The sequence below is a fragment of the Leiobunum rupestre genome, chromosome 8 (genome assembly GCF_980474605.1).
Source record: "Leiobunum rupestre chromosome 8, qqLeiRupe1.1.hap1, whole genome shotgun sequence".
In the NCBI taxonomy this organism is placed as follows: domain Eukaryota; kingdom Metazoa; phylum Arthropoda; class Arachnida; order Opiliones; family Sclerosomatidae; genus Leiobunum; species Leiobunum rupestre.
In genome coordinates this window covers 44578261-44591870 of record NC_143391.1, presented here as the reverse complement: position 1 = coordinate 44591870, position 13610 = coordinate 44578261, and the positions used below count along the sequence as shown (strand labels likewise).

At 36.8% G+C, this 13610-nt stretch overlaps 1 protein-coding gene across 2 annotated transcripts in view; it reads right to left on the bottom strand.

Moving 5' to 3' along the window:
- Positions 1 to 10098, bottom strand: part of LOC149933487 (uncharacterized) — a 35844-nt gene extending 25746 nt beyond the window's left edge. For both annotated transcript variants that reach the window (XM_090156909.1, XM_090156910.1), the window contains exon 1: positions 9814 to 10098. In XM_090156909.1, coding sequence (XP_090013035.1) covers positions 9814 to 9889 — 76 coding nt within the window. In that variant the 5' untranslated portion in view covers positions 9890 to 10098. The remainder of the gene's footprint in view (positions 1 to 9813) is intronic.
- Between the last annotated feature and the right edge of the window lie 3512 nt (positions 10099 to 13610).

Here is a 13610-nt window from a genome sequence, read left to right as displayed (position 1 = left end):
TATGAACTAGTGTTTTTGCAATTTGTTTTGAATGTTGGTAAATTAAAAAAAAACATTTAAAAGTTATTCAATATTTATTGAATAGTTTGAATACACAAATTCTTTAATCATCTTATCATTATCATTTTTTTGTTTAGAAAATATTGTCACAATATCAAACATTTTTACACCCTGACATCGATTAATAGCAAAATACACGCAAAAGCCTCCACAAGTCCTACTAAGATTTCCTTGTAGTTGTAACGAATTAAAAGTAACAGTTTTACTATTTCTTTCGACAAAGTCATTAAAGCGAAACATATCGGGGGCGTTCCCGAAAGAATCGAAGAATTCTGTAGCGCTGTTATTTTTCGAGAAATAGAGTACAACCCAATGTTCTCCGGACGTTTCTGAAGTAGCCGTGTTCACGATATAAAGAGAGGGGAAAGTCTTCACGTATTTGGGTAATTGATCCGCAGCCATAACTCCCCGAAATAGGTTTTTGTTGGACTCATCGTTTTCCATAATTCTAGTTAGTTGTAACGTAACCATTCTAGTTAAAAAGCACGGTTCTGTTTTTATCAATTTCAATCCAACTCTGGAATTCCGCGTACACAATTACAGCAATCGTTTCGGCTAAAGCTGATGCGAATTTTATCTTGAGCCCCAAATTTCCGTTTTTAACTAAATGGAAATGGGCGGCGTTGCTCATCAAATCAGCCGTCAAATCGTAGGCAGTTCCCACCAACGTAATCTTCGCGACTTATTTGGTTTCCCTCGTCAATGTTTCACTGACCCGTTTGTAGAAATAAATTGGCGTAAGCCTGGATGTAGCTATTCTCCGCGAAATTAGGAGTGAGAGGGCGATGGGGTAGGCTGTTTCCGTCCACAAACAATCCAATGTGGTTTAAATTAAAGTGTTGGAAATTATATGGTGATATTTTTAAGTCACCTAGAAAAGCCGTTTGACTAACCATCCCAATCACGACTTTATTGGGAATCTGGCCGGTAAATAAATGATCCTGCACTACACTCATGTTCCCCTGGGGGATCGAAAATGAAGTGCATTCGGTGCGAGTGATGGGGTATTTAGCTCTAGCCACTTGTAATACTTTCGCGTGAGATAATGGTATTTCTGGAATTAATTTAACTTTTCTCAGATAAAGCGAAGCTGATTTGATTTCCAATTGACATTTCACATCGGAGTGTAAACAAAAATCGGTGTTCGGCTTACCAAAAACAAATTTTAAATCCACCAAGTTTAGAAGATATCGAGGTTGTTGACAAACATCTAAATGGAGGACGCCGATCATATCGATAATTCCCTTTTGAGCAAATTCAGCTCTTTTCAAGAAACCTTCGTTTTTGGTAAAGTCGTTAAACTCACCCGCCGTGTCGCGATAGAATAAGGAGCTGGTCAGATGACTCGTTTTAGCCGAATCACCAAAAGTTAGCATGGTTTGAATCATACTTTTATACGGGTAATTTTGAGCCGAAGGAGTAACGGATTTTTCGTTTAAAAATAGATGCACTTCGGGAAAGAGACTGTGTAAAAATAAATTGACCGGCGCCACATTATCAGCTGGTGTAGTTACCACTCCACCCGCACCGATCACGGCGGCTTTGGGGAGAGATCCATTTTGTTTTTATCACTTCCACCTGAACGTGTAGGAGAGTCTGCGACAAGTCTACGTAGGATTCTGAATTGCCACTAATGCAAAATGTTAACGCTGAATTGTTGGTAATACTGGAAATGGGATTGTATTCGACCCATTCGCCACCGATAATCCCCGTCTGCGATAACGGAACTTGAAAAAGGTCCAATTCCGAATTCACACACCCGCTTGAATGTGGATGTAACAGTGCCATAATAACGCTTTATGAAAATATATCGGAGTAAGAAGGGCACGATGTTTTCCTCCTCTTGGCTTTACGTCGAGTGATTTTGCGCGGTCGGGAGCGTTTCTTTTTAAGTACAGATCCCGTCATTTGCTTAACCACTTCCGCGGCTGAAATTAAGGTTTCTTTGACAGCGCTTTTGGATCTAGTTGCAAGTGCCTTTTTGATTGGAATACCGCTAGCAACGTCCGTGACGACTTTCGCTCCAGTATCGAGGAATTTTCTTACTAAGAACTGGGCTCCACGCTTGAAAGGGGGCATGGCACTGCGAAAAGCTGAAGCTAGTATATTGCCTAATCCATATCCTCTTTGAACACCCACACCTCGATAAACAGGAATTGATCCATAGCCAGCCTGATTCAAATAGTAGTTCTCGTAATCGCTTATGGCGGGATAATACTGCGAGTGTCTCATGATGTTGGTCGTTCGTTATGCTTTACTAAAATGAACGCGACTCGTTCTCGCACGTGTTGTTATAGGGTGAGCCAGGCCCTCCGTGGTCTGAAATGTAGAGTAACGTGCACCTTTCCACGTTCGAATCGCACGGGGTTCACCAAGTCGTCCATAATGTTAATTTCGATCATTTTAATATTTGAACCCGCGACTGGTAAATAATGTGGTTTAGTGAATATCGAGTCTATAGTTTCACCGTCTTTCCCTTTAACGCTAATAATTCTTAGGAGAGGTACGTTCCTGTCCCCGACGATCGTACTTTCAACGATATCGGAATAAACAAACAACGAATGTAATCCCACGTCCATATCTACGGTATATGGAGCTATCGTCGATTCCCTAATTTCAAGTTCTTGTACTTGCTGAATCGAAAACCCCAACATAACCGCTATATCAGGAGGGATTTTACAATAAAAACTCTTAGCAATGTGAACCGAAACTCGTTTCAGATGTTTTATGTATTTAAACTCAACATTTTTACCCGCAAATTTTAACATTTCAAGGAAATCTTCGATTGTAGAGAAATTTGCTTTGGGTATAATAGCTAGTTTTTCTTCCGTAAAACCTTCCGACATGATATCATCCGTCCAAACTCGGACTACCCGCTCTTCTTTGATATTGTTCCACGTTCTAGGATAACTTATTTCCGCTAACCCTACTTCGTAAGGTCCATTCAGCTGTACATTTTCCGGAAGGTAAGCTCTGAATTTGCTCAGAGTATTATCGGGAAAGTAATTCAGCGAAGAATCGGATGGTAGAGTGATGTAGAAACTCATTCTAAGTCTACTTCTTGAACCCAACTGTCAAATTGCGGTCCGTACCCCTTCCAGCGTACGAGTATTTCGACTGAATTATCAGATATGCGTCCCCGCCTGAGCACTTTTTCAATTTTAAAAGCACAAGTCTCGAGATCTTTTCCGACTTTTTGTACTTCTTCCTTGTAAAACACTCCCAAAATGGGTTCCGAATCCAAAGCCTCCAGTTTATATACCGCTGGTTGCCTCGGTATCCGCTTAATCACTCGAAACAATTCTTCGGAAAAATTTGGGATATAACCTTTCTCAAAGATACCCTTGTTTTTGCTAATTCTTACAATATCACCAATTTCGAAATCATAGGTCACTGGCGGACTGAAATCAATACCTCCGTATAGAGTTTTCCAAATTATTTTCGAATTTTCTGACGTTACTTCGACGGGCTTACATTTAATTGAACGGTGATAGCTGTTATTGTACGCGGTAACTAGATCTTGGAGCGTATCGACGTATTTATTTGTATTTTTGCCAGTGAAATATCGATACATTCTTGATTTAAACGATCGAATAAAGCGTTCGACGATACTGGCCTTAACTTCAGAATTCGTCGCGAAAAATTCTATTCCCCGTGATTTTAACTCCAATTGAACGGCTTTACAAACAAACTCATTCCCGTGATCACTCTGTAGGCGTTTTGGTCGTCTTTCACCATCTAGTATGTTTTTCAGAGCATTCACTATGGTAGCCCCTTCTTATCTTTCACCAGCTCAACGAAAGCGAATTTGCTAAATACGTCAATACAAGCGAGTATGTAACGATATCCCTTATTTTGTCTCGATAGTTTCTGCAGGTCAATTAAATCAGCTTGCCATTGTTCGTCAATACCGTAAACTATTGTCTTATTTCTTTCGTACCGCCGCTTTACATTTTTGTGTAACGTATACGTATCTTGGTTCTGTAAAAAATCTTTAACCTCATTCAATGATACGTTGAATTCCTTTTCTCGGGCTGAACGATACAATCCTCGAAGGCCAACGTAACCGCCAGAGTCTGCTACGTCGTAGTATATATTTCTAAGTTTATCCATAGTTGGTAAAATTTCCCGGTGTGGGTACCGTGTAGTAACATAATAGGAATTCAGATAATTCCATTATTACGAATATAAATATTATTATGACAGCGGTTAAAATTTTCGGATTTTTGGAATAAGAATCCACTAATCTGGACGTCACACCCACAGCTACAGTTTCAGTACAACCATCCATCCTGAGACAAAAAATTGAAATAAATACTCGTTAACTTACGTTAAAGGTTTTATTGATAAATACAGTCAAATCGTCACCCACTGTTGCGGTCTGGGTGGAGTCGCGAGATAAGATAACAAATTTAACCTCGCGGGATTCTTGATAAATTTTTTTGGTACATTATTATTTTGCAAAGTTTCGTAAAAATTATTAATTCCCGTAGGATCGACATTTGATTTGGTTTTTCTAACCGCGTCGTAAATTAAATCTATAACGTTCGATCCCGAAACGACCCGCCCCCCAATTTCCATTTCGCCTAAATCGTTCCACGAAATATATCGCAATGTCCAATTGTACAAAGATATCGCGTCAGTGAGCAGACTTGGTGGTATAGATGTGGCAATTTCTTCGTACCAGGTTTTTTTTGATTGCTGTTGTTTTTCAACTGGTTTCTGATTAGAACTTAAGTGTCGCTGTAAAGTTTGATTATAAAATGATAATTTTTCGGATTGGGACATATTGGGGTTCTCGAGAATCGCTTTCATTTCCTTATCCAAAGTGGGTATTTCCGGTTCCAGAACAACTTCTTCTAGAGTAGCGTTTTTCATACGACGTAAGGCGTCTTCGGAAACTAAAATCATTTTGCGGGTCATTTTTACTTATTAATAGCGCGGTTTATCGCCGCGCCGGCGACTGAGCTCACGATTGAAAGAAGCGGAGCTAATAAAAGCGGGAGAAATCCCCCCTTCTGCACTAGAATCTGTTTTCTTTTAGCGAGAGGAATTTTACGACATAGATGGTGTATCACTTTACGATGTTTCTTCAACCGACTCTTTTGCTCATCTGTAAGTTGAACGTTCCCACGAAGTACATTTATACAGCATTCGACCAACGATAAAATAGCGTCTCGATTTGCTAGCTTGACGATAGCTTTTCTCTGTTTCACGTTACAAGTGCTCAAATATTTCAAAAAGTTTAAGTTTTTACAAACTCGTTTTGAAGTTCGTACGCTCATTTTGGAACAAAAATCGCGGCTTCTTCTCCCGGTATGATTCCCATTCGCAGCCGATATTCATCTGAAGTGTTTGGTTTTAAATCGATGAATAAATAGCCGTACGGTTTCATCACGGCTTGACGGAAAGCGTCCACGACGAATTTGGTATTTGACGGAGAAATTTGTTTAGCAATATTTAGTACGCTGGAAACGTCTCTAGCGGAACGGAAGATGACGAGGTACTGCGAATTCAGATTGAGAGTTCTAACCTCTTTCCCGTGATAAAACAAATTTTGCATTAAAATCAGTACCGACGTGTTTCGATGATGCGAACCTCGGATGAATAAATTGGTCACGTCTTTGTTATTAGCTATTTCACATAATAGGTCATCGAGAATGACAACATTTCTAATCGTTGGATTCAAAGTTCCTGGGTCCAACAATCCTTCGTGAAACTCGACTGTTGGATTATGTTCCAATACTGAATTAAATCATTTCTGTTGGTACTCTGTATAACACCAAATTATTCGTTGGGGTGGGGGAGATATGCAAGAGTCATTATGTTTGATTAATTTCGCGATAAAGTGAGATTTTCCAGACTGCGTGGGTCCTGACACGAGCCCCGTGAAAGGATGTATCATGATAGGATTCATGTTTGTAAATGAGATAAGAAATAATAAGTGTGGTTTTTAATACGATTCTTTTTATTGATATTTTTTTTAACAATCTACTGTCTAATGTAACATATTCTTCAAATTACACATAATAAAAGACAAAATATTATCCCGAAAATCCTCGCTTAAAAATGTGTTAAGTTTTGGGATTATTTCCGAATAACTTATTTTTGCCATGGCGTCAAACAAGTACGCATCTAAACGGGAATTCCAATCTATCATTAAACAGTCATGCTCATCTTGTGAAAGATGATCAACTTCACAACCACTGCACTGCTATTAATATAATCGGTAACTTTGTTTAGTACAGTTTCTTAAATATCGTTGAAGACGCGTTTGACTTCGTTATGGTAGATCATCACTTCACCGGATTTTTCCATCAACGTCTTCCAGGGGTACCGCGTCAGAGTGAATCCACGCTTGGTCAGGTAGTGCTTGCCGTAATTGGTCCCACTGCCAAGAACGATTTCCCTGACGTCCACTACTCTACGGTCTTGAAAAATGCACAGTTCTACCCGTCTCGTTTCCGATCCTTCGAAGAACCACGTTGAGGGTGGGATAGAATCGTCTTCCAAGAATGAAGTTATTTCCTCGTTTGCTCTCCACAATTGCTTGAATTGACTTTCAGTCAGCGCTATGCCAACGCCTCCTTCTAGGGTTCCGATGTAGATATTACAGTCCGGGGTTACCAACACTCCTTTCGTGGTAGAAACCGGAAAATCCTTACTGCTATTCCTGAAAATTTTATATTTGTTAAACAGAATCTCGGTATTAAGATCATGTTTTATACATACATTTTATCAGTATTCCAAGACGTCATAGACTAGCAATTACAAATTGAGAATGAAGTTTTGTGGGAAAATAAAACTCCTTATATAGTACTCGTCGGGATATTTTTTTAACTCAGTTCCTATATTGCGCGATACATCGTTTTATTCATAATCATTTACGTTAATTTAAGTCTATTTCGTTCGAAGCATATATTCTCCCTTTTCTCCGAAAGATATTATAATCGTCGTAATATCGCTACCCTCACCGTAGATGCATGCCCCGTACCGACTAAACACGTGTATAAACAAACCGCTTCTTTCTGGTGCGGATGAAAAGCTTGACCTCGTTTTATCGCGGACCTCTATTCCGCTTCCTTATTACGCCCCGTCAATAAATCTCCGGCTGGCTCCGATGGTCCCTTCGCGTTTTCGACGAACGCTCTCGTATTCTCGATGCTGACTCGTACTTTGTTCATGAATTATACCCCATGCCATACCCTATTGGGTATTTCGTTAATCCCCGCGTAAACTCCCACCCCGTACCGAGGAAACGCGCGTATAAACAAGCCGCTCCTTTCTGGCGCGGTTGAAATCCGAGACCTCACTCTCTTCCGGGTCTCTCTCCCCTACCTCGTCAAGAAACTCAGCTTCCTCCTCGAACGATATTACACCCCGTCAACAAGACTCTGACCGGCTTCGATTCTCACTTCACGTTTTCATCGGTCTCTCTCGTATTCTCGATGCCGGCAAATCTGGCCACATCGAGCCGATGCGGTTTCGAGGGAGATACCGGCACCCCGTGCTAACCCTATGGAAAATATTGGCACCCCGTTATAACCCTATGGGAATTTTGCACCCCGTGGCTCTAAACTCTCACTTTTACACTACTCGCTCGCGCCCATTTACGATAAAATATCAAAACGCGCGTGGAACTTTTTAACAAGTGGAATAAGACATAAATTGAGTTTATGCTAACATCCATAGCGGATATACCTAATTATTAAATTAATTAAAGTTGTTTTGCCGACCGCAATCGTCAAAGACCACAGTCAGGGTACCATGAGATAGTTTACCAAATGTTGTCTACCTAAGTTGAAAACTGTAGATTCCTATAGCGGACAAACATATATACAAACAACTCATCTTTATATATTAGATTGGTTTTTAATTATTTATCTTAATTTTTTGTATAAAAGGATATAATTATCAATAATAAATTTTTTTAAAAGACCATGGAATTAATGTTAGAGCAATTATTCGCTTTCGGTGATCTAACTACGCCATTGAACAAGGTAAAATCTGCTATAGGGTCAAATTTACAAAAAAAAAGGATAGTTTCAAAGTTATAAGGCACGATTAAGCCCCTGCATTTGCTGGGTTTGGTTATTTCCACACTAACAGTATTTCTTTGATCACGTTTAAGGCAGAGTACTGTGTCTCCCGTTTATTGATTCGTTGAAGCACGAACTAAAACCTCAACGTATCCGACGCCATCTGTATTTAATTAAAACGTTGTGTGGAACTATTTCTTCGAGGATTTTATTTAGGGTTTTTAAATCAATATTATCGGTGTATTGTTTCATGGATTAATATTTTAATACACCCATAGTTATATCAATATCAAAATGTTGTGAACAAAATAAAAATTACATTCGGGTATAAATTATTATGTAGGAATCGGCTTAGATTTACAATTATTATAAAATGGTACTATTTTATTATATTCAAAATGTATTATCTCAAATGTTAAAGCCGTTTTAATTTAGTTTTCGCCTTAAGGTTTATCAGTATAATGCAATGATAATATGGTTGATATTTTTATATTGTCTAAAATAACAGAGTAGTATTATTTCTTACTAGTACCTGGAAACCTATTCCGTATTTTGATGCTTTATAATGTAATGCATGATTTTCTTTAATCGTAAATGTAAATTAAGTGGTTGGGAAATATTACTGAGTTAAACAGGGTGTAATCAAAAAGACGATTCAGTGTTAATAAGTTAAAATCTATGTTTAGTAAAGATTTGAAATTTTCAGGTAACGTAGCTCGTACTGGGGGACATTTGAATCGAATAATTTCAAGGACCTTAAACCGTTGAGGTTAGAATCTTGGTTCCAATTAGAAAAGGGTACGCCATGACAATTAACGGTCAAATGATTTTGAGCTCATGCAATGCGGCCAATTAGAAGCCAATGAATTTTAAAACCCAAAACAAGAAGGTCATGGCGAAAATAATGCCCGAAAGACCAAACTGTAATGATAATAAGTAACAATAAACGAAATTTACGTGTTAAAATGATAGGGGAAGTTTGACCATTAAATGCCGAATGACCTTGAACCACGTCTTCAAGGTCTTTAAAAAATATTCAGAGAATAGATAATAAAACGAAAGGTCAAAATTATCTCTCCATTATCCACAAATTGGTTATTATTTACAGATAGTCGCTCAAATCTATATATAATAATATATTTAATTCAAATTAAAGCAGATGTATCGAAATTTGGTGCAATATCTAGCTTAAGCAACCTATAAAACAGAAAATTGTCTCTGATTTGAATAAAGTTTATCCGTGCCTGTCATTGTTTGTATTAAAAATATTCGAAATTTAAACTTTAAGCAATTTAAATATTGCTTGAAAATATTCTTCTCTGTATCTGAATATCCGTGTGTTTAAATGACGGATAATTTCCTTGTAGGTAAATTAATAGAAGCGTTACGAAATAAAAGATGTAGTACCAATCTTAATACAAAATCACCGATATGGGCGAGTTTCTTGTATCGATTAAAGTATAGAGTGTTGTCGTCTGATACGATTTTGAAAACTTGTAACGTCACAGCTGTAGTGTTAATAGTGGCCGCCATGAAATCTACCGTTTTTTATCAATAGGTAAATTACACTGGTGACGTCGCAGGGTTTCAGACGACAACACTCTATACTTTTTATCTCTCTGAAAGGTTAACCGAACACCGAATTAATTACTGTACATATTCGATTCACTTTTATTACTTCAAATGCCAAAACAAGTAAACATCCTTCACTTACCACAAATATTTGTCATTTCGTGGCTTTTTTCGATGAACAACACGAGAACGAAAAATAAAATGGCTTTACTATCCATTTAAGAGCCTTCAAGACGTTCCGAACCAGCAAAAAATCAACTTCCCTTTTCAAAAATCCAACCGGCAATACTGAAAATGGGAAACTTAATTTGGCAGGATGCGCTCTAGTGCTCGTACATTGGGAATTGATAAATCTTTTTCGCAGTACTATTTCCGGAAGTCTTTCAATAAAGTGTTTTATTTTAAAAGATTATCGACACTCCTTAAGGTTTTATACGCGGCAGCTTAACATTGTTTATGATAGGGCTATAAGTCCGTGAATTAAGTAAAACTGCTTAAAAGAGTATGTTGGGCGTTTATACCTACATTTTTACCGGTTAAAATTTTAAGTAAACCATTGCGTCGCGGATAAATAAACGTATTTGAGTGATAAAAACTTAATAAGTATTATCATAAGTCTATAATATTTTCCTATAAGTTTGCCACTTCGGGAAATATTTTACTGAGAGCTAGTCACGGTGTGACGCCATCACAAGACAAAATCTCCCCCTAGCGAGCCGCTGCTAAACGCTATACGTGTGACGTGGGAGCAAGAGGATACAAAACGGCGACGAAGACTGTAATGCAGTCGGTCTTCAGAATAGCTCTCAGGAAAACTATTGCATGTGAAGAATAAGAAGCGTACACTTACGTCACAATATTATATATTTATGGTATTATTAAATATTGGTAGTAGTAAACGGGTTAAGCTGGGCAAAACAGAAATTAGTTGAAATATTATTGATTAAGATAATGAATATCGACACGATGAATTCAATGCGCATTTATTTCTTCAATGGTCGCAAAACGCAATCTTAAATGCCTCATTGGAATATTTTCAAATCTAATATACTTGCGAATAAATATCATGTAGGCACTCTCAAAAGTGGCTTTTTTAACCTTAAACCTAATTTTAGGCGGTTCTTGAAGAAACGTCTCATTGCGAGTTTCTACACGAACTAATGTCACAAGGGGCAGCTTTAAATATTTGATGTATGTTAGTCATAATCCTTTCCTTGACATTGATACCTACAAATTATTTTAATCTGACTATTATTTAAATTTGGGTCGAAAAAGGAGCTCTATGTAAGACTGTGGAAAACTTTATACTTTAGGTGATACATGGAAAGATAATCTAAAGGTAAACACTGACTATAGGCTCAACAAATCATGTAAATTTAAGAAATATTTAAATTAAAATTAATTTTAGTTCATTATAGGTAATGTTTGAACACCTATAGAGGTGTAACAGTTATAGTAAATTATAAAAGCTTTTCTTAACTTGACTTTCCCGAGTTTGACGATACGCGCGGTATTTCTGTTGGTACAAGGCATTCCATAGACAACAACAAAAACAATTTTTATAATAAAGAAATGTTTAATACACTTGCAATCAAGTAGTAAGGCTGAAACGCTGCCTTATTTGGTGGTTACAATAAATAAGACATTTTCAATGACAAAACGGGAATAATACATCTTTCGTAAGCGGAAACATCCGTGCATAAAAGCAATGAGTAATAAAGTATATATATACCTTGAACAGCTATAGCTACGTTCTAAGTAATGAAACACTTATATTATACAACATCAATAAATATTGGAAGAACGCGTAAAAACGTACGACAGAGGCCCGCGCGTTGAAAACTAAAAAATTAAAATGTTAAAATTGTTTCCTAGAACGTCAGAACCAAATCCTTCATCCATTCCTTAAAACTAGAAAATATTTCCTCTAAAACGTTATTCTTAAACGCTTTACTTAAACATGTAGCTCGATTTATGAGAGATTTGCGTGTTGAAATATAAGTATATTATTTAACGTTTTCTGATACGTTCTAAGATTAAAGCATTTCTAATCGTAATATAATAAAGTTAGCTCTTTTATTTTCATTTATATATAGCAATAGTCGAAATATTATAAAATCTTTCTTAGATAGCGATTATGTTTTTTTTAATCTATTAACAAGTAGTAGAGATTCGGTAATAGTTCGCGCTACGTTTTGGTTAGAAGGTAACAATTTAATCGAAGATAGTTTGTTTATTTTAAAGAACGTCGAGAAGAATTGATAAATTTTCTATTTATAATGACGATAAATTCTCAAATTTCGTTTAGAAATTGTAGAAACTAGTTGCCAATTGGAGAAATATTACAATCAACCTTTGCTCAGGCCTTATTTGGATACATGTTACGCAATGAAACGTTTCAGATTCCTATTTTACTTTTTACCCATCTATTTATTTTAATAAAGTCTACCGTAGATGCGAAAAATAAGGCGCCTAACAAGTGCACTCTCAAAAACCTTTTTTTTTCAGTAGAGACCCTATTAAGCTCGCGGTGTTGAAAACTCCAAAACTCTGTGAAGTTCCGCTAGATTAGAGGTGAAAGTTCGCGATCTAACCGAAATCATAAGACGCGAAGACTGGTTGACGGTTTCCAGTCTGCCGATCGATTCGTAGACGCCATGATATTTCGACTGCATTCAGCTTTTAACTTCATCCGATGTCTCAATATCGTAGCTTTGATATGGTGCGCTAAAGGGAACTATTTCAAAGTTTTCAATTTCGGAATTACATCTAATATCAGAAGTAAATGAACTGATGTTTTTAAGAGGAAAAAAGGAGGTGATTAGGGGTATACTTCCATTTCTCCTAATATATTTCAAATAAAAACCAATGAGTCCCTGTGGTAAGAATCTCACTTAAGGGGGAAGAATATAGTAAAAGCCTCTTTTTCGTTCAAGCTGAACGTTTCTGTTTTAACAATTCCATAATTGAATTATATTTTTCTTATTAGGCTGAACCTTCCTCTAGTGCTTAAAATATTATTTATAATTCTAATATTAATAGTTAACGAGATATAAGGTCCTAACTAAAGGGTTGTTTGGGTGATTGCCCAACTTGTTTAGCTCCGGGGGTCCGATTTAAAACGTAATAACTTAATTACTTTTAAATTTAAAATTGTCACAATTATTTTAAGCACTAAACAAGAGGCTGTTCTACACTTAAATATTAATTTTATAAGTTAAAATACAAAATTAAACGAGTTTAGCTTGAAATAGCGCGACAGTAGACAATGGCCACAGTAGTCTTCCCCCTTAACTTACAATATTTTTGAGGCTAAATAAAATGATTTAGTCTTTGTTTTTAAGGCTTTTAGAAACGATTGGCTGAGAGGCAGCTGACGCGGTGAGAGTTGAAAATATTCGAAATTTAAAATACAGAGAAAGCCACCAGATTTTGGTGGGAATCGGTTAGTAAAATAACTATAGGTAAAGTGGGACAGAGTAATTTGTTTACAGTAAGTGCCGAAGAAACGAGAACTTTAAAGGTGTAGACATAAGAAATGATTTAAAAAATAAGGAATAAAAACTTAAATTTCGGTTCATTTTCTTCTGGCAATTTGCTTTTAAAATATCTTAATTCAATTATTTGTTTTCTACCTGTATCACTTCAAACTTATTTAAACTCTTTAAACTGACTATACTGGGTCGTTTGATTTTTTCACATCTTTGGGGTATATATTTTGTTTAAATAATTTACTAATTAGTAATTAAGTTACAATGAAGTCATTTTATAATCAAGCAATATCTGGGCAGCATTTGGGAACAGATCCTATATTTGTACAGCTAAAACGGCCGAATTGTCAAATAAGTCGTCGTGGCTGTATTTGAAAACCTATACCAAGCGCGGTTGGGGTGTAAATTCGACTCTCGGAACAAAGCTCGAAAAGCAAGTAGTATACCA